The sequence below is a fragment of the Urocitellus parryii genome, chromosome 10 (genome assembly GCF_045843805.1).
Source record: "Urocitellus parryii isolate mUroPar1 chromosome 10, mUroPar1.hap1, whole genome shotgun sequence".
NCBI lineage: Eukaryota > Metazoa > Chordata > Mammalia > Rodentia > Sciuridae > Urocitellus > Urocitellus parryii.
Genome location: NC_135540.1, coordinates 90,137,537 through 90,159,527, shown reverse-complemented (window position 1 = coordinate 90,159,527; position 21,991 = coordinate 90,137,537). Strand labels below are relative to the sequence as shown.

The 21,991-nt window shown below is 37.3% G+C and overlaps 1 protein-coding gene across 2 annotated transcripts in view; it reads left to right on the top strand.

Moving 5' to 3' along the window:
• Slc4a4 (solute carrier family 4 member 4) overlaps positions 1-21,991 on the top strand; it is a 319,583-nt gene that overhangs the window by 180,801 nt on the left and 116,791 nt on the right. For both annotated transcript variants that reach the window (XM_026402584.2, XM_026402583.2), the window contains exon 7: positions 4,736-4,812. In XM_026402584.2, coding sequence (XP_026258369.2) covers positions 4,736-4,812 — 77 coding nt within the window. The remainder of the gene's footprint in view (positions 1-4,735; positions 4,813-21,991) is intronic.

Here is a 21,991-nt window from a genome sequence, read left to right as displayed (position 1 = left end):
TGAAGTTCATTTGTTTAACATTAAGTGGTAATAATAATACCAATCTTCCAGTGTTGATATGAAGATTAAATAAGATATGCACTCAAAAAGATTAGTTAATCATTAAGCTCGGATGCAGACATCTTTAGTAAGTTTGTTATGTCTATAGAGCAGGGAGGATTATCAGTGGGGTCAATGGGGATACAGAACACATTAACAAGCCGTTAGTCAGATTTTTGTCATTGCAACAAAATACCTGAGATAAACAATTTGCAAGGAGGAAAGATTTATTTTGGCTCATAGTTTTAGAGGTTCAGTTCGTGGTCACGTGGTCCTGCTGCTTTGGGCCAGTGGTAGAATAGTACACCATGGTGGGAAGTTGTGGCAGAGAACATCTGTTTACCTCATGGTATATGGGAAGCAAAAAAAAAAAAAAAAATAGAACACTCAAAAAGGAGGTCCTCATATCTCTCTCATGAGCATATCTCCAATGGCCTGCCTTCTCTTACTAAGCTCCATCTCCTAAAGGTTCCACTAACTCCCAGTCCCACAGGGTAAGGACTAAGCCTTCAATACAGGGGACAAGGGTAGGGAGCATTCCATATCCAAAGTATAGCACACGCATTTTCCTGAAATTACATTTACTATTTAGTTTATGGTCCTACAAAGTGCAGATTAGATTCACACCTCTGAATTTTCTAACATGAACTTATATGTCTGTAACTTGTATGTTACCTTAGTTATTTTTTATTCTGAAAATATTATATATTCTTAAGAAAAAAGAACCCAGTATATTTCATAGACCTGAGCTATTTGTTTTAACTTGTCCTTGTGTTCTCTGTTGGCTCATTATGTAGTTTGAGGTGAGGGGGCTGCCATTGTGTTTATACATATTTACATTTTTATGTACGTATTTAAGTATCATTCTTTTTCCATGCCATGCATTCTCTATACCCCATTTTATTTAGTAGAATTGCAAAGGACTTTATGAATTGCTACATATATGCTAAAGAATAACAATGATTTTAAAACAGTACAGAATGTAATTAATTTTTATAGAAACTGTATGTACCTGCCAAATGGGTACTTTGCAAATGAAATTGTTTTTGATTGTGTGAAACTGCTTGAAAATGTGATTCTCCAAAGCTTTTATTTTTCCCCCTTATGGCTAGAAAACAGTGATATGGAAATTAATTATGACTATGCACTCAAGACTAGTTCTTCTCTTAAAAAAAACCTTAAAAAAACCCCACAAAGTTTCTTTGGATAAAAAGCAGAGCTAAGACATTTGTATGTCCTGAAATCAAATTCCATGCATGTATGAGTTTGTCTGAATGAATCAACTACTCTGTATAGCTATAAACCTCTAATTAAAGAAAAGAAAAGGCAGGGTCTGCAATGGTAGCTTTGAGTGATTCACCACCTGTCCTACTTTAGGGTGTGTTTGTATTTCATCTGTTTGGTACAAGGTGACATTTTTCTCTAGTCCCCTAACTCCCTCAGGATTGTAGTATAATAAATTTGTATTATTAGGCCCAAATTCTAAATAGAATGCACTGATTTATTCTGACAATGTGTCTTAGTGCATGTCAGTTGCAAAATGTACACAATAGAATGTGTTGTTAAGGACCTGTTGTGTAACAGCTTCTTGGGTTTGCTGAAATCCACACACAAATTTCTGATTCCCACATGTAATCTGGTTTGTAATCATTTGGCTCATGTCCTGTCTTCTTTGATTTGGTTAATACATTTCTGGAAAAGTCTGATCAGTGAGTTTCCAAAACCAAGTATTTATTTATTTAGTTGTATAGGTGAGGACTCAAAGGAAAAAACAAATAGGATTCTTTTGTGTGTTTATGTGGTAAGGATGCTAATCAAATGATTTTGTTTGAGATAGGACAGTTGTGGAGCAGTGATTTGGAGGAGGGTAAGTTATTAGAATACCCTCTGGCTACTCTGGCTTAAATGTGCTTCTTCCAGTTCCAATTCTGAGTAGACTTACACTGTTAAGATGACTATTTTATTTTGAGCAGTGGTTCTCAATCTTTATCATGTTTCAGAATCACTCAGAAGGTTTGTTAAAACCCATGTTGCTATGCTCCATACCCAGAGTTTTGATAGAGTTGGTCTGGGGTGAGCCTCAAGAATTTTGCATTTCTAAGTAGTACCTAGGGGATACAGATGCTGCTGGTCTAGGGACCACACTTGGAACCACTGATTAAGAGCATTGGGAAGCATCTGTCCCTGTTCAAGGTGTTGTGGAATGGGGGTGGGAAGTTTGATAGGGAGAGAGAGGGGAAAAAAGTTGAAGAATACTGATTATATGCTTAGTTACCTGGGAGCTTTGACTTCTGAGCTCTTACAGCATATCACAAGGTTAAATGTTGGTGAAGCTGTTAATACTGGGAATTGGATAAAGTTAAGAAGGGGCAATAGATTTGATTGTTTCTTAACACTGGCCTTCTCTTTCTCATCTATTTCTTACATCTTCCTTCAACCTGGGCTTTCCTCTGAACACCCCCCCCCACCTTCTAGGATAAATGTAGATAGGTGCTCTATTACATTTCAGAAGTGAGAGAAATGATGAGGTACTATATGAGGTTTCTTAGAAAAGTTAACACATCAGTCAAATTTACCATTATCATAAAAACCTTATCTATTTGTTGTTTACCTCCTTATGGTTGTAGCAATTAGGATGGTGATTGAGCTGAAATATACCTTTGCAGTATTTATAGAGCTTTCAAACAAATCAATATGTTTAGGCTGTTGCCCAGGGAATTTAACTTGTTTAATGAAAAACTGCTTTCAGATTATTTCAACATAGCCAATAACATACATTTGATTGATAATTAGAAATCAGTCTGGAGTATTCATCCTACACAAGCTGCTTTTAACTTGTAAGTCTTATTAGGACTGCTAAGACTACATTTCTTTAGGAGTATGTAATTCAGATTTCTTCACTCAGGCAGACCTTTCACTGTGTTAGTTAGAATAACTGCATTTGTTTTTAAATATAGAGTGCAAGATTATATCCATTCATCATTTCTATTAGAATCAATCTCAGCATTATTTGGGGGCATTCAAGTTTGTACCAGATGTCTTTTGTATGGACACTAGAAAGAGGTTATAGTTCAAAGCAGAAAATATCACCTTCAGAGGGGTTCTTTTAATTTTGCTTATGAAGCACTTTTTCCAATGTTGCTTTCCTTTAAATAATGCCCTGTGCTCAAATTTTCCTAGAATAAAACACCCATCAGGTAAAGGATTTAAGAGATCTAGGCCATGCTTACTCAATGAAATGCAGCAGAGTGGAAAATACCCTGTCTTGCCAGCTCAAGAAAACTATGATTTTTCTGATCTGGTAGTTAAAGGCTATTATATTACTTAAAGAGTTGCTTTTACATAGAATTAACTTATTAGGAGTAGGCTTTCGTCTCTTGTAAAATTAGGTGTTGGGGTTTCTATGTGAAGGAATTAGTCTGTAATCTAAAGGATGATTTTGAAGCCAATGTGACGCTCTATTTGAACCTCTGTGCTTCTTTTCAACCCTTGTCCTTTTGCTGTGAAGACCAACCTGAGTCGGATCATTGAGGATTAATAATGAATGCATTGCTCAGCACCCTGCAGGGGTTGGGTCAAACACCCTGGATTTGAAAAAGTTACTCTTTTGCTTAGTAAGCCCACAAGTTTCAGGTCCAACTGCAGAATGCAAGTTCAGTATTCTGTTGATTAACATGGTCCACCTGAACATGATCTATGGCTGTTCTTGATGTTTTTTTTCTTTATACTTGTGTGTAACAGTGTCTAGAATAACTGGAGGGATTGCCAATTAATTTTATCCACAACTGTGATAATGCTGAGAAGGTTGGTTCCCATGTAGTATTCCTGATGAAATTTATCCTTTGACTTGAAGCAGAAGTCTGGCATGTTGAGGAGGAAAAGGGGCTGTGTTTATTTTAGGTTGCCAAATGGAAATGCAGAGAAGCAGGGAGCCTGTGAGAATATGACTGTGAGGCAGAGAGTGGGGATTCCAGATCAGATACCCACTAAGGAGAACTATTCTGTTTGAAATCTCTCTCAGAGAAGGGAAAGCAGGTGGCTTTTCTGGTCCATTAAAAAAAGAGTAAAGTGGTGTCCTAGGAAGGACTGTCAAGTCCTCGGGGAGAGGAGGTCCAGGCTTACACCCAGGGCCAGCTCTGCTGCTGATGACGAAGGAATTGATTTCTGCAGGCCATGGAAAAGGAAAAGAAACCAGGGATATTAACATGTGTGTGAGAAGGCAGCGATAGTAGTGAGCCAAACCAGAGGAAATTTATTTTATTTAAAAATTTTTTTTCAACTGTAGATGGACATAATATCTTTATTATTATTATTTTTTTTTATTTTTATGTATTGCTGAGGATCGAACCCAGCACCCCATGCATGTGAGGCAGGCACTCTACCACTGAGCTATAACCCTAGCCCAGGAAATTTATCTTGATGCTTATTGTCATAGAAGTTTATTTCAAAGTTTAAATTGTCTTGAAGTAGAACCAGGTAATAAGATTTTTAAAGTATTTGGGATTTTTACATATTTTCCACTTAACCACGTTTGTACTCCAACCTGAATTCTAGAAAATTCTTCAGGAGAATACTAATGTGTTTAAAAGCATCATCATCATTCTCATCTTTGTTTACTAGTGTTTATGAATTATACAACCAAGGTCTTAGTCTTGAAGAGATGTCTTTAATGAAAAAATCACTTGTGTTTTTCCAGGTAGTCCAGCCATGACCCATAGGAATCTGACTTCCTCCAGTCTGAATGACATTTCTGATAAACCAGAGAAGGACCAGGTAAGCAAAGAATTCTTGACTCTTTGAAATGTACAAGTGAACGTGTGGCTAAACAATGCTAGGAAAAGATTAGAGATGATGGTTGCCTCATGTAACATGGACTATTATTCGTCCTTTATGCTTGCACTTTACCTGAGGGAAGGTAACCAGTATGTGAAGAGTTCTGGAGTCAGAACAGAATTTACATCTTGATTCCAGCCTTTGTGGGTGATGATGGTTTGGGCAATTTAAACCTTGGAGCTATAGTTGATTAGCTTTCAAACAGTAATAACCTCTGCCTCAGGAGCATTGTGAGCACTAAATGAGATAATTTATGAAAGTGTTTGGGTAAACTATAAACAGCTAAGAAATGTTGGCAGTTGTTAATTTTGGAGGGATACAGCAGGCTCAGGTACTGATTGTTAAATCATCTCTCTAGCTTTATATTTGTTTGTCTATTAAAACCTGTAGCAAGTAACCTATTTGAAATGAAGAGCAATTGGGTTTTGAATCTGCTTTCTCTTCAAAAGAATGTGGGCCATTTTCCCAGTTGGCTGTATCTACCTGTGGAGAGATGTATTTCAAGAATATAGTTTATCAATATTTATAAAAGGATGCTTCCTGATTAATAAAGAAGTTACAGCTTCAAATAAATCAAAGTGGCATATTTTTAAAAGGACAGAAACCCCAACCCATTTTCAGGGTTATAGTGGAGGTAGCTATGTTGGAAAGAGCAAGAAACAAAAAGCAAGTACCATGGACTTGGAACTTGTTTCAAAACTAGATAGTTATGTAATGAACCCCAGTTTTCTACTTTGTTAAGTGGAAACAGTAATATATGGCTCACTTCAGAAAATCAAGTATCTGATTCTTGCTCCTTTTGTCCTTTGATATAGGGGAGTGTGATTCTAGTTGGCTTCATGCTTGACATTGCTAATTGTGTATCATTTATGTGACCTTATTCTTCCTTTCTTTCTCTTTTAAGTAGGATGGTTTTGAAGATTTCTTTTTCACACTTTGCTATTTTTTTTCTAAAAAAGGCAATATTTATGACAGTGTTCTTCTTTAACTGGCAGCACTTGTAGTAACGACAGAGGTTTATAGGGGTGGTAAATTCTAAAAAGAACAGGAAAGGTGAAATTACATTCCTTCTTATGAAATGGCTCTTGGATTCTTTTTACCTTCTCCTTTCCACCAGCAATACTCAAATAGGGCTGTCATCATCTCCGATCTGGATTGTTAGAAAAACCTTTAGAACTAAACCTTTATTCCCACTTTCTCCCAGTTCATTGTGCTTTTCATATTATTACCCTCATTTTTCTTCTCCGAATTGGAAACTATCGAGTTAAGTTTGGAATTTCCTGACTTTAAAGATACTCTGAAATCTGGTGTTGTCCTTCCTATCTTCATTTACTTATTCTTGTTCTCCAAAAGAGGGCCTTCTTCTTTTGATCAGGACTGATCACTTCCCTACACCTTTGCCTTGAGATTAATTCTTGACTCCTTGAATGCCTCCTCCCTCAAATGCTGATGTGGATTTTCTCCTCCCTTCCACCTGCTCAACTCTTGATATAATCAGGGAGAAGGTAATTTAAATATTGGATACATTGGTAGGTATGTACCTGTAGCAGAAGAGGGAGACCCAGACCACTAGTATTTCCTTCAAAGCTCTTTTGAACATTTGGCTTCATTCAGTATTTACCAAGCAGTGTTGACTATTTAGGTTGTTTGCCAGGGATCTTGAAATTGGGTAAGGCAGTATACACTGGTTAGGTTAGGTATATCTGGTTGACAAGACTTTTTGAGGAATTCTTTTTTTTTAGGAACAGCCCTCCTCTGGCCAAGAATTTGTCATAGGCAGCTGGTAAATTCTGGTGGAGAGAAATTTCCTACCTTCTTGGATCTTTTCATATTTGGGTATATGTAGAAGAAGTTTGATGACTTATGATACAAATTGCATTGAGATTTTGTTTCTAGTGATAGAAGAAATATGTTGGGATATTGTGATATTTTGAAGTTCATTTTGCTATAAAACCTGTGTGACTGGGTCCTTAAAACCAGAATCTTCATTGCCTATCATTAACATCTCAAAGTCATGAAAGTTCATGTTAAGACGAAGCCAGAAGGTTTAACTCAAGAGTTTGGTTCCTCTTGTTTTCAAAGCGAGCAAATGAAGATTGGTAAAAATACTATTATAAGAGCAACTGTCTATGCAAATGGTGTCTATTACAGTAATTATACTTAATCTAATGTATTCTTCTGTCCAAGAAGAGGAAGAAAATCTGTTCTTTACTTCCTACCAAAGAGCTTGAAGAGGAACTGTGACTGGTTTATGATGTCTTCCACAACCAAAAGTAGGGGAGGAATTCAAAGTAGTATTTCTAGTTTCTTTCTGTACCTTCTCTCTTAGTAACTAGAAATATAGAAGGCCCTAGGTCATTTTAGGGTGAGAAGAAAAGATGGACTTGAAAATAAGATGAAGATGAAGATACGTTAAATCTGACACCACTCCCCTTTTTTAAAAAACTTGTTTTAACACAGTGAATCTAGGCTTTAATTTTTTAACCTGATTTTCCTCTGTTGGGGTAGGAAAAAGGTTGCCAGGCTTAAATTTGTTTTGAAAAGCTTTTATAATTAATTAGCCAATGTCCTGGAAGTGAGCTTGGCAGTAAAGTCAAACTTGTCCTGTGTGCTTATCCAAGTTGGCCCCAAAAACTTCCATCCAACTGCGACTGAAGTTTCTGATTGACTGATTATTCTGCCTGAATACAATCTCAACAGTTGCGATGGTGCCTCATGGCTTCCTGGAGCTATATAACTTCCCACTAGCACAAGGGATGGTTTTAATGTTCAGAGATACAAAGAGGAACAGAACAGCTCTTTCTGACAGCTACATAGTGACAAAATTTGAGGGCATATTTTTTTTTTTATGAGATTCTGTTTTGGGAAAACAGAAGAAACAAATCTGTGGACTGCACTTTTTCTTTCTGGCTCTGCCAAGCCTCTGAACTTAGGATTTCAGAAGCGGCTGCCTGATTGAGAAATAGCTCAAAATAGTTAACAGCAGAAGAGCATAGCCAAAATTTAGGTGATTCAATGCTTTAACAATATTCCAACTTGGATGTTATATTTATTAAGCAGAAAAACACCTGTGGACAGTAGATTAAAAATACATCTGGAGCTCATCTAGTTGTAAATCTACATAAATAACTTCTTCTATTTTGTTGCTATGGAGTTGTTTTTTTTTTATGCAGTTATCTTCCTTGGTTTTCTTAGATTGATTTGTTTTTTATCCCCCTTTATTCCTTTCCTGATCTTTTAAAACTTTACATGCATGTTAGATGGGCGTTCATCAAATGCGGTATCTTTAGTTTCAGTTTTCATGTGTTACAGAATTAGCTGAGTGGATAAGACATTTTTTCTCATCATTTTACTTTTGAGCTTTAACTCTTGTAGAAGTACTGTGCTCATTGGTACAATAACTTCAGAAGGGGTTGACTTTTTTTCACGTTTATCAACAACGCAATAACGTTTCTCACAATTCCATGTTCAACTTTAAGTGAAATTGTAGTCTGGAGTTTGCAGTGGATACAGAATTCATGGAAATATCTTACAGATTCCCAGGGAGACATGTAAGGATCACATAGCCTTAGAGCTGCTTGTCTGATTATCACTTCCTTGATACTTATTATTTAACAGGCTTCCCTGAGAATTTATCCCATTGGTCTCCTCATGAAATTTGGCCCAGGGTTAATGTGTAAAGGGTTTTATAATTTTTAAGCATCATCTATTATCCATTAGCTTTAAATATATTTGGGTGCCTTTTTATTTTTGAAGTGTTGGTCTTCTATGATAGTAAACCCAAGTTTAGATATTTTGTCAGAGAGTAATAAGATGAAACCATTAAGTCACATACAAACTTGAAATTGCTAAGCCATGACTGTCACAAAATGAAATCTAGAAGGAATCACTCGGTAGCTGAATGACTCCTAGTCCTTCTCTTCCTCATACATGACATAGGTGCAAGTCAACCTCTTTTAGCTGAGATGACTCTCATGGTTTTGAAGGTATGATTCCATCCCAGAGCATAGACGGAGCTTCCCTTAGCCTTAGTAGCTGGCTCATATTTATGGTGACAGAAATATACCCAAACATCTTTTTTTTTCTTTTTTATGGCTCACACACTGAAGTTCACACTGAATATGGATAGTCTTACTTTACCCCTCAAGGGAGGCACCGTAGCTGAGAAAAGATCATGATCTCCACGATTAGAATAGTGGTCTTCAGCATGTTTTCAGGGACCAGTGAGGCACTGCTGTGTCAGGACAGCTCCACGGGGAATTGCATCTGTGAAAACTTGAGAACAAAGGTATGTGGTGAGCAGGGTTACAGTCCTTGGTCACTACAGTTTTGCTCATGGCTCAGTGACTATGGCTTTCCTTGGGCCATGTGTTTTTGAAGGGAACTTGTGTGGCCATGATTATCCTTAGGTCCCTTTCAAACAAGATCAAGTTGCGTTTAGATAACCAATAAAACAGATGTTTGTCATCACCTTTTGTCTAATAGAAATTTGACTTCATATAGCTTCCTTTTTCTACCCTGAGCTCTGTCCCGGGGTCTTAAAGTTTTAACTACTGGTGGGTGGGAGTAGAGTTTGAGAAGCACTGTCAGTACTGATTTCAAGAACCTGTGTGTTTTAAAGTTGGGACAGTTGAATTTCCCTTTTATTGATGCTGTACTTTCTTGAAAGCCATTTGATTCCATCAGAAAACCAGCATTCAATTAAAAGCAGGTTTATCAGTTTTAACATGATAATAAATCATAACCATATGGTTGTAAATAAACCATAACCATAATGATATATATATATATATATATATACACACACACACACACACATACAAGAATTCTTTTCCTACTATATAGTAACATGTTCTTACTATAATATTTTTAAAAAATCTTAAAAGAGTTTTCTAGTTCAGGAATATACAAAACTGCTGTAAAACTTAAACCAGGCAAGCTTGAATAAAATAGAAAGTAATAATTCTTAAATTCCAACCCTTCAAAGTAGCCACTATTAGCAGTTCAATGTAGAGTCTTCTGGACTTTTTTGATGCATACTTATATGCTTCCACATGTAAAAGAGAAATAGGATTGTACTCTTCTACAACCTGATTATTTTTAACCCACAGTACCATGGAACCTACCTTATTCTTCTTAATAGCTATATAGCACACATAATCATATTTTATTGAAATGATCTTCTAATTAATTGATACTGAATTATTTTCAATTCTGTATGATTACAAATAAGCTCAGACAAAATATTCTTATGGTAATTTTTAGTTTTCTTTCATGAGTGTTTTTGGAGGAGAAGTTTTTCTGAGTGCAATTGCTGGGTCACTATATATTGCCAACACAATTAACTTCTCAAAAGATATACCAGTTGTGCCCTAGATTTTTTAAACATTTTAATAAACCTCCTCTACTGCCAAGATACTGCTTGCCACTCAGGTTTGAGTTTCTTCTTTATGATTCACTCCACCAAAAGCTCAGCAATTCAGCTAAAGTGAAAAGAATTTCAGTAACAGCATCTGTCTCCCAGCTCACTTTGGGACTTTTTTCAGAAGCTTAAAATACAGAGATAAAAAACAAGTTCATGGGCTGGGGCTGGGGCTCAGTGCACTTGCCTGGCATGTGCCAGGCACTGGGTTCAAATCTTAGCACTGCATATAAAGAAATAAAATAGAGGCCTATCAACAACTAAAAAAATATATATATTAAAAAAAACAACCTCCAGTTCATGTTCCTGGTCTAATTGGCTGTCTGAGCTGGCTAATTGCCTGTATCCTGAGGTAAGGAGGTGAAAAGTGCAGTGGCCCTAGCCTTGACCACTTGTATTTCTTATTGCTCTAGCTAAAGGTGTTGCTGTTCCCAGCTCTGGGAGAAAGAGCTCTTTGGGCTCTGTAGGAATTTCCTTGGCAACCAAAAATGGTTTCCTTTCAAGAGCCCTTCTTGGTGGTCAGCATTTGGAAGAACAACAACAATAAAAAAAAAGAATTGCAAGATGAGTTGGACAAAGGTTCTTTTTGAAGCATTACTCAACACATTTTCAGCTCAGCTCTGCCTCTCCCCCTCTCCCTCTTCCCCCAAGAGAATTTTGAGTGAACTGACATCCAAACTGTACAGTTATCTGGAAGTGCTTAGGAGCTTTGAAGGAGTGCTGTTATCTGGGAGAGCTAATAGAAAGACAGCTGACCATGCTGTACGTGGTGGCTTATTGCTACAGATTCTGCTGCTCCTCTACCTCCTCAATGGGGAATCTCTGCAGAATAGATCTATGAAGAGGCCACAGCTCACAAGGAAGTTGCTTTTACTCTTCTTCAGAAGGTGAATGGTTTTCCACTGTCTGCAGTTCATTCTTCTGATTGATCCGGAGACTAGCTGATTTGTTTACCTTGGCAGAATTTCATGATCCTATCAGCCACCACCAGAGCTTCCTGATTTCTCCATGTATTACCATCAATGGTCTCATTTTACTCCCTAGATTCAAGTGAAACTGAACAGAAATGGAAACAACACTTTTTTTTTCTTTTTCTACCACATTAAAAGGGCAGTGGTATTATTTTTTCTGTAATTCAAAAGCCAGTGGTTAGTCACACCAAGCAGACATTCCTGCCTAATCAGTGTTCTATGCATACATATACATGAAGGTAGAAAGTAACTGAGTCTTTGCATAGGCAGCCATTGTAAACTTTGAATTTCAAAATTAGCTGTACTGCTAATCATGCTGTGGCTCTACCTGCTAGTATTTAGACAAGCGTCTCACTGATAGAACACCCAATTGAGTCTGTTCCAGTATAAAGAATAATTAACAATAACTAACATAGATTGGACCCCTACTTACATATGCCACGCGAATGCTTTGGAATTGGTACTCTCAACCATATATATATATATGTTAACTTGAAGCCTGGAGAGATTAAGTTCCCTGAAGTTAAACAGCATCTAAGCAGTAGGCTGCATCCTGTTGTGTGCGCCTATGCTCTTAATCAGCATAATGAATTCTGCCTATTTAGATTAGGGGTGTCTCTGAGGTTTGAAGCCACAGTGAAACAGACAGGTGTCCAGTTGATAGTTTTTGGCCTTTGGTTTGCCTTTGAGGTACACATCATGTTGACTAGGCTAATTACCAGAATTAGTGTTAAAAAAATAATTTTAAAAATTCTTAAGGCTCTTTGATTGGTTGGACATTTCTGCTGCTACAATGATTAAAAGACTCGATGTTGTGTATCTGTACTGTGTGTAGGATTGGAGGGGGATCAGTGAAAAGAGGCTGATATAATTAAAAAAGGTATGATATATGATTCCCTATTGTGAGTTTGTATCTAGCTGGGAAGACCAAATAAACTGTGTGGTGCTGACAGTGGAGCACGGCAAGAGTTCAGTGAAAGATGAAATAACTGTGTGGGCCAGAGCTGTCAATCAAAGAGAAACAAGGGACTTTGGAAGCATCTTTTCATTTTAAATAACATAAATAACAGAAGAGATGAGAATTAGCCAAATGAAACATTCTTCCTTAGATAAAGAGTTGGGTAAGAAGTGGGAGAAATAAGTTGAACTGTAACTGTCTGCAGTTTAATAATACAAGTGAATGACTTGATTCATACAATAAATGGAAAATATTGTGGCTTTTAGAATTCTTTGATATAAAGACCCCAGAGTCCTCAAATCTGATAAACTACAACATTTAAATTTAATTTTTTTTTTGGTTGTAGTTACAATTCCTGTGAATTTAACAAGTCTAGATTAGATTGTCGAGTTGACTCCATCACAGATCACAGTGGATAATCAAGAGTTAGATCTCACCTGGTTTATGAATCTTCACCTTGTTCTTTACTGAAATAACCCATTGTTCTTTGGATTTCAGATCAGTCAGTATTTATCCTCACTATAGATTCAATCCCCTCTAGGTCATTAAGTCATACATACACATATATCATTATGACTTTATTTTTTCTGGTAAGTGGAAAAAGCAATTATTACTGAGCTTTTTTCACTAATCCTATCTCAGGAAGAGCATTAACTTAAATAAGCATGTTAAGCTTTGATTCTTCTGAACTTCAGTTTTTTTTATTCATAACACAGGTCTTATGATTCACAGAGAACTTCCTTCTCCTCAGGCTTGTTGTGTGAAAAGGAAAGTGCTTACTACAGTTTAAAGTGTTATACAAATTTTCATTGTCATTTTATTATATAAATGAGCTATTGCCTTTTTTGGGGGATTTTATTTTTTAGTAAATTGAGGTAGGATGGAAGTCACCTACATTTTAGATATCATTCCTCATCTTTCAGATTGATATTGCCAGTTGCTGTTTGACATTCCATGCTCTTGGCTTTTACACTATACTTCTCTACCTTCACTGTAAAGAAATGTTGGGTTGTTTTTCCAGGAATACTATTATTGCATGTACATTTCCTTTGGATCCCATAATCCATTTTCCTTAACTTTTACAAATCATATCTTTACTTGAAGACCTGTCAAGTACTACTCTTTCCTTACATCCATATTTAAATTTTCTATCAGATGTAACCAACTCTTTCCTTGAATATCTAATCAGCTAATACTTACTACTTGCAACACAAATTTGTTCATTTTGCTTTTTATGAGTATGTCCATCTTCTCTATTTGGAGAGGCAGGAGTTAGTTTGAGAGTTAGTTTCTAATGATGACAACTAATTGGGGACAATAAGTATCCACTCATTTTTTCTCTTTTTTTTTAAGCTAAGGAAATGATTATGACCCTGATTTTCTCAGAGAAAAAAGATTTCTCATATTATTGTTATTGTCAAATCTTTTATTCTGGTGACTTTAAAAGTTAGTTTGTTTGAATCTGTATTTGTTATTTTGTATCTAGTGTTGCTTATGCTTATTAGCATTGTGCTCTATTAATTAGGTCAACCAGTTGCTTGAAATGTATGCTTATATTGTCTTTTCATTTAGAATAGTCATGTAAATTCTACCATTTCAAATATATTTTACTCTTTCATTTGCTATTATCCATTTACACATTTATACCATAACCTATATCTGAAATAATCAGTATACTGCAAGGAAAAATGAATGAACAGTTGTTTGACTGGCATAAAAAACACCACTGAATGTTTTCCTCCTTTGTTTAAAATAAAGTATGGTCTGTCTTAAGGATATATTGGAAAAGCCAACTGTCAGCACAGAAAGGTGTTTTATTGAAAGATGGCATAATATTGTTCATTTATGTAGAGCACATGTCAAATTATGGACTGTACAACATTCTAGTTTTATATAAGAACCTTTTCATTTTTTGGTGATGTGAAATTAGGGGGAAAGCAGAGCAAATGGAAAGGATTTGTCATTGAATGGGATTTATGATTGAATTTACTAGTTCTATACATTATAACACCATCTCACTTATCCAATTTTCTTATAGTTTAGATTCCATGGAGAGCGTTATGATAATAATCTTGGTATATTATTGAAAATAAGTGAGAACCAGTCAAATTGAAATCCATCTATGTATTAAGATGATTTGTCTCAAAAAACCCTTTTGGTTAGAGATGAAACAGCATTTCTTTTCTTGTTGTGTCTTTGATTATATTATACATCATTTCTCATATATCGTTTCTTCTTCCAATATCAGCTTATTTGAGACACTGAGAAATAAACAAAGGGAATTCCAGAAATTTCAACAAGCAGCCTGCTTGGAGACTTTGTAAGAAGGACTAGATGGAAAGTCTACTGCCTATTTTATTGTGATCTCTGAGAAGGCATTCCTAGTTTACCGGTTTCTAGAAGGAAATTTTGTTTAGAAGAACAACTGCCATTACTATCTACAAAAGTTGGGAAACTTTTTCAGAGTGAGCAATTCTCACAGAGTAGCCCTTTCTATTGAGACTTATGAAAACACATGTAAGAATGTGTCATGAAGGTAGTTTCATGAGGAGACATCAAAGTTGTCCCTGAAGGATGTCTTAATTACTAATGGAATAGAATGCAGCTAGTCCTTTTTAAAGGCCAAAGTGTATTCATATTTTGTTTTCCATTAGTACTTAGAAAAATCCTGTATGGTTTTCCATTTCTAAACAGCATATCAAAGTAATACAATGTGCAGGGTTCTTTTTAAGTTAAAAAAGAAGAACAAATTAAATAAAAGGTGTAAGATTCTCCCTTCCCTGATTATACCAGGGACTTGTGCCTCTTTGCTAATATGTGTTCTAATCTGTGTCCTTGTGGTCTACACCAGTCAAGGAGCTGTCCTGTCTTGCTTTTAGTGGTGCCTTGTTGCTCTAAATGCCCAGTTTGTAAAACCTCCGTGTGGAAAGAAAATGAGAAAAGGATTTAAATAGAAGGGTAGAAGATTTAGGGTAATTTCAGCATTTTCTGAATATTAGGAAATGTATTTTGCTTGATGTGATTGAAAACTCTGAATTTTATAACTCTTAGGATGTTGGTTCAAAACCTGACTTCCCTTCTTACTGTGTGATCTTATGCAGTACTTATTTATATCTGAGTCTTACAAAGATGTTGTTTTTTTTAAAAGTATCTCCTCATGTACTCATAAGAATAAAAGGAGATAGTATATGTGAAACATACCAGGAGCAGAATGGATGCTTAGTAAATATTACCTCCAGAGCAGAGCAGGGAACTTGCTTAGTGTGTGAGGCCCTGGGTTTGAACCCCAGAAGCACACACACACATACACACACACACACACACACACACACACACACACAATTTCTTTCCCTACTCCCTTATCCTTTTCTCTTGAAAGCAGAGAAATAGGATGAACTATGGAATTTTAAAAAGCATATCTGAATGTATGGCAGAGATCATTGCCACAAAATGTAAAATATTTACTGTTTGGGCTTTCACAGAGAAAATTTGCCAATCTATGGTCTAACTCTTCACTATTTATGTTGAATAAAAGAACAGAAGTATAATCTATGTCACTTTCTTTTTAGAGCAGAAACACAATTATAGTGAGGCATCCATGGAGTCTTAATGATGTTGTAGTAAGCATTTGCACAAATAGGGCTGTGTTACCATCAGAGGGTTCTAAGCTGCTTAAACAGTAATACTCCAAGTGTGTTGGTTAATAGCTAGTGTAAATGTAGGAGGGTTTCCAATATCATGGCACTTTTAGCTTGTCATGCTGTGTTGAAAGGATTTATCAGCAATTTGAAGTAGGACACAATACATGCACGTTAAATTTTCTTATGACACAAAACTGACAAGGTTAGCTATCTTAATTTTAAATGATAGCATCAATATGGACAGTGATCTTGATAGGCTTAAACCCACAGGAATTTAGCAAGAATAAAGGTGAACTATATAAGCTCAAACTATGAAGAATATGTGACAACTGCTACTTTATTTGGAAAGTTTATGACTTTCATCTGATTTAGGCTTTTCAAAGATGCCCATTATCCAAAAGCAGTTGAGGATAACTAACTGATTAAGATATCTAATTAACATAGTGAGATGCCTGGGCACTAACCAGAGAATAACTAAGAATTGAAGTAACTCATCCAGCTTTGAGATGAAGGGCTATAGGGGTAGAGTGCTCAGGAAAGTTGTTGTTTTCTAGTAAGGGAGGATAGATCTGCTGTCTGTTGCTCCAGACATAAAATTGCAATACCAGGTGGATATTTCAAGGAGGCAGGGTTTATTTTTTTATTATTATTATTTTTTATTTTGTTACTGGAGATTGAGTCCAGGGACACTTAACCACTGAATCACATCCCCAGCTCTTTTTTAAAAAAAATATTTTATTTAGAGACAGGGTCTCACTGAGTTGCTTAGGGCCTTGCTAAGTTGCTGAGGCTGACCTTGAACTCATGATTCTTGTGCCTCAGCCTCTTGAACTGCTAGTTTACAGGCATGTGCTGCCATGCCCAGCAAGGAGGCAGCTTTTAGTTCAATAAAGGATAAAAGGAAATGAGGCTTTATCACTAATTTACTTACAATGTTTTTAAGTCTTTCTTTGCACTGAAGATTGTTTTAGGCATCAAGAGTACAGAAACTGTTCATTATAGACTTCAAAGAACAGTGGTAAATAATGTCAGGTGTTAAATGTCCTAGCCCTGAGAAGGGAGTATGCCTTCTTTCAGGGTCCAGAGAGTGGGCAGGTGTGATGTTGAATTAATTCTTGAATTGAATGTTTTTTTTTTCCTTTCACTATAATGTTTAAGAAGAATCAAACGACTATATGTTAGGAATACAGTTGTTGAAGGGAAAAATTGGACTAGACAGTTTTGAGTTCTTTTAAGATTTTCCAATTTGATAAATGTCAATAAGTGGCAATTGTTTTTGCATCCCCCCACCCCAAGTAAGAAGTGGGCCTTTGGGCTGGAGTGTACCCTGGAACAAAGGAATGAAGGGACCCTGAGGGTCATTTTCACATTGGTCAAGTGATCATAACCTGCTGGTGGCCCTTTGAGAGCCTCCAGGTGCAGATGAAGAACCTCACAGGGAAACGTCTGTGTGGCTGTTGTCTGCCCTTGTGTGAGAAGCTTACTCTCCCTTCGATTCCCTTTTTCTGTTCCTTCAGTGTTCTCTATTGTTCTAATTTGGTACATGTTCTCAGAGACCTCAGTGAAGGGTACATGAAAAAAAAATCTGCTAAATAAATAATAGCATGACTACTACAGATTTAATTATAGCTATACAGCTGCCTGTTTGAAGTGTTCTGCCGGGGCCATATGGTCCCTTGGATATCCCAGCCCTGGAAGGACCTGGTTTCAGTGCCACCCAGCTGATAGGATTGAATTCTCAGAGAACTGCTAGCAGCCAGCCACCAGGGAAGTCAGTAGATAGTGTCTTTTACCTTGTCCCCTCCCCAGGTGGACTTTTTATTGATGATTGCTTATTAGACTCCAAGTCATCAGATATTAAAGTACCTCCCCAGACAGATTCTAAGTTATGTACTTGTAAACATCTTAGCCTGATTTATGTCATCATACTCAATGTGGTAAGGGGCAGTACTTCTGTATCTGACCATTTTGACTTCTTTCAGGAAGTGTCTTAATGGGAGAGTCTTTTAATTATTTACTGTCCCACTGGTATTGTGGGGGCAGGAGTGGAGAAGGGCCCAGGGATGGTGCCTGCTTCTGTTCTAGGAGTGTGACCTGGAGCACTGTTTAGCTTCTCTGGGTCTCTGGAGAGCAGAGACTGGGCCCTTCAAGGCCTCTTCAGATTCCAGAAGTCTGTGCCTTGACGTTAGACTGTGCTCTTGTCAGTGACACCTGTCTCTGGAGTTGAGGGCAGTTACCTTTTCCCACTGTCATGTCTGTGCATCCCTTCCCCTTAGTGCTTAGAAAGCCCAAGTTTCCCATTCTCAGAGGCACAAAAATCTTTCAGTGTGAAGTCTTTGTGAAGGACTAAACCTCAGAGAGCAATAGAACTTGGCCTTTATTATGTATGTTTTCAGTTCAAAGACTCATGCTGCAGTCTTTAAGCCGTTTCCACATCAAGGATCCATTTGAGCTTATGATGAAGTGATGGATGTTTTCTCCAGGAAAACACATAAGAAACATAAAGACTCAAAGAGTTGCATGTAAACCAAAGGTGCCCATAGACTTCCTGGGTTTTCCCTGGGGACCCCAAGTTAAGAACTGCCGCTGTGTGCTTTGCGAGGAACCTGGCCATCTCCATTTTGCTCGGAGTGACAGGACTCCCAGGGTAGGTCAAGTTTGGTGAAGTAGGTGTGAGGCCTGAAGCACCAGCTCTGAGGTTCAGATGGGGCCAAAGACAGAGTTTGTCAGGTTCATGGGCTGCACCCAGGTGGAACAAAGAATACAAGTGGTGGATGGTGTTTTCTCAGTTCCAGCACAAGAAAAGCATTCTGCATAGGTGTTTGCCGAGCCATCAACTTTCAGCTTTTGGTTATCTACATTACCTTTGATGATTCCATCCTCCCTCCTCTCATGCCTTGAAGTTTTTCTTTTTGAGAAAGCAGTCTGTGTTATTTATTAGCTGCTCTGACTGGGATGGGTGCAGAAGAGAATTCACACAAAACATTTCCCTTTAAACTGTAATTTTCTCTTGAAGTCACTAACCCCACAAGGCTAATTGTTGTTTGTTTGTTTTGACTTCATTTGGTTGTTCCCTCTGAAATCTTTCTCTTCTCCTGGCATCTGGAGGTTGTGGGGCAATGAAAGAAACCCTATGTTTAGGATCTTTCTTTTGGGGGTGCGAGCAGGAGGAGTGTCAACAAACACTGCTCTTTAGATATTAATAGGTAGGGCAAGAGTTAGAATTAAGCATTTCATGTTATGTTTGCTTTTTCCTTTCCTTGTTGAACAGTTATTCAAGGACAAGTGTGTCATTCTGAGGGATTACAGATAAATTAAATGGTGCAATATCATGTGGAATTATATTTTTTCATATTATAGTTGCCTTGAATCATCTGAGATCTTCTCAACCTTCAGTTCATCTGATTTTGTAGCCTCTGCAACCTCCTCTAGTTGAAACTCATGGATCTGTACTCTGAGTAGCATTAACTTCTTTAAGGAGGTGCTATCCTCTGTGATACATTTTTAAATCTATAACACAAACAAGGGAAAGAGATTTCTCTCTAAAATTCTGGGGGCTACATATTGAATTAAATGTGGTGGTAATCTATCTATATTGTTGCTCTATTCCTTTGAGAGAGAAAAGTTTTATTTTATCAATCACCTCTTTCCCTTTCTATGATTGTATTAAAACTCTGCTGTAATTTTAACTTTCATTACCATTTATTGAATACCTGCTATGCTATTTCAGGCACCGTGCTGAGAGCTTTTTCCATGGTATCTATAACACCTGACATTATCATCAACCTTATTCTACAGATGCAGAAGCGAAATAAGATGACAATCCTGTAGTCTTTCAGAAACTGTTCCATAGGTTAAAATAAAAGGAAACTTTAGGGCACAGGTATTTTTAGTGCAAGACAACCTTTCACCGATGTATCTGTTAATCACTCCTATTGCTGATGTGTGCTTTCTGTGCTGGAGAGAGGAGGCATTTGAAGAGCTCCAGTTTTGTGCCCTCCCCTCTACTTGGATATACAACAAGTCCTATACATCTATCTTTTAATTTTCCTCAAACCTGTTTTTGACATTCAGTCCACTGATACTCTCTTGGTTCATGGCCTCAGAATAGTCTCCATTTTTACACATTTTTGTTGAGGGGCATTGTGCACTTTCAAACCTTGTTTTCTCCTCTGAATAACTCTGTGAACCGACACTTATCCCCATTCATACATGAGGAAGCTCAGCTTAAAGAAACAAAATCATTTGCCCAAGATCCCACAGCAAGTAACTGGAAAAACACATATTTGCCTATAGCTCTGTCTGATTCCAAAGCGCATTCTCTCTATCCCTATTTTAACTTAAAACAATTGCCTAACAGGTGCTAAGCTCAGCACAGTAGAGTTTGGATTGTGAAGACAATCTGTGATTTGAATCCTTACTCTGCCTTTCCTAGTGTCATGAAATTAGTCAAGTGATGGGATCTCTAAATCTCACTTTCCACATGAGTAAACAGAGCCAGAAATAATAACTTGCTTATAGAATTACAGGGAGAACGTAAAATGACGGTGTGTGCAAAGTTATTGGTCCAGTGCCTGGCCAGAGATCATTGATTTAAAAATGTTATAATTACTCATTTGAACATTGTTATTGAAGGTGCCTCTTGATAGCAAGGGTGTCTTTAGAATCCAGTCTTACCGATATGAGATTCAAAATCTTAAATTAAGAAGGACTTCAGCATGCAGCTAATCTTCAAAAGGAGGACTCCCTTTTAAAATTTCATCCATGTACCCCAGATAAGGACAGCACTTTCAGGCACTTCAGGGATTATTATTATTTCTTTAAAACAATGAATGGTGGTACTGTATGTTTACAAGTTTTGGAACCAGTAAAGACCCTTTGCTTATTACCCAGGGCCTTTCTGCAGTTTACTACCACCAAATGGAGCACCTTTCACAGAGCTCTCAGATCCCCACTTGTCCTTATGCAGGGTGTAATGATGCCACAGCATAGGTGTGACCACCTGGGTTTCATGTGTTAAACAAATGTTTACTGAACACTTACTGCAAGGCTGTGACTTTATAAGGTATCAGGGAAACAAAGTTGAATAATGTGTGGTTCCTTTTTATAGGATATTTTAGAGCCCTCTTTAAAGTACTTGTAGTCTAGTAAGAGTCACAGGGGAGTCAATCAATGACTGCATTGTGCTAAGTGTAATCACACCTGAAAGGCTAAAGAAAGTCAAGGAATGTGGGGCAAGTCAGGGCCAGGCCTTCCCATAATGCCTGGTTGGATTATGGAGGCATAAGTGTAATCTAAGCATCAAAGGGGCAGGTTAGGGAGAAGGGCATGGCATGCAGGTAGAGAAAATTTCCCATCAGATAGGATAATGAAGAGTTCTGGTCTCCTTCCTTGAGGCATAGAGCAAATAACCTGTATTTACATACAGTGGAGTTCATGACACAATGAAGATCCAGAACTTTTAAAAAAAAATTTCCTAATTCAGCTAGCACCTAGAGTCTGCAGGTTCTTGTTTTTCCTAATGTTATGGTTTGGATGTGTGGTATCCCCCAAAAGCTCATATGTGAGATAATGCAAGAACATTCAGAGATGAGTGGCTCTCATAACCTAGTCAGTGAATTAATCCCATTAATGGCGACTAACTGAATGGTAACTGAATTCAGGTAGGATGTGGCTGGTGGAGGTGGGTCATTAGGGGCGTTCTTTTGGGGTATATATTTTGTATCTGGCAAGTGGAGTCTAGTCTCCCTCTTAGTGTGTCCTGACTATCATGTGAGCTGCTTCCCTCTGCCACACTCTTCTATCATGATGTTCAGCCTCACCTTGAGCCTCAAGGAATAGAGCTGGCTGTCTATAGACTGAGACCTCTGAAACTGTGAGCCCCCAATTAGACTTTTCTTCCTCTAAAATTGTTGTTGTAAGGCCTTTTAATCACAGTAGTGAAAAGCCTGACTAGAAAGAACACTTAACATCCCTTTTCAAGTGCTGTTCTCTGTGTTTGGGTTTTCTTTTCTCTCTCAACCATTTTATTTTATGCAGTCAAATACTTTTAAATGTGCCCATGATAATTTTTAAAGGCTATTTGTACAGAGCCTAAATTAGTATTGATGCTTACTTCTGGTTTGCT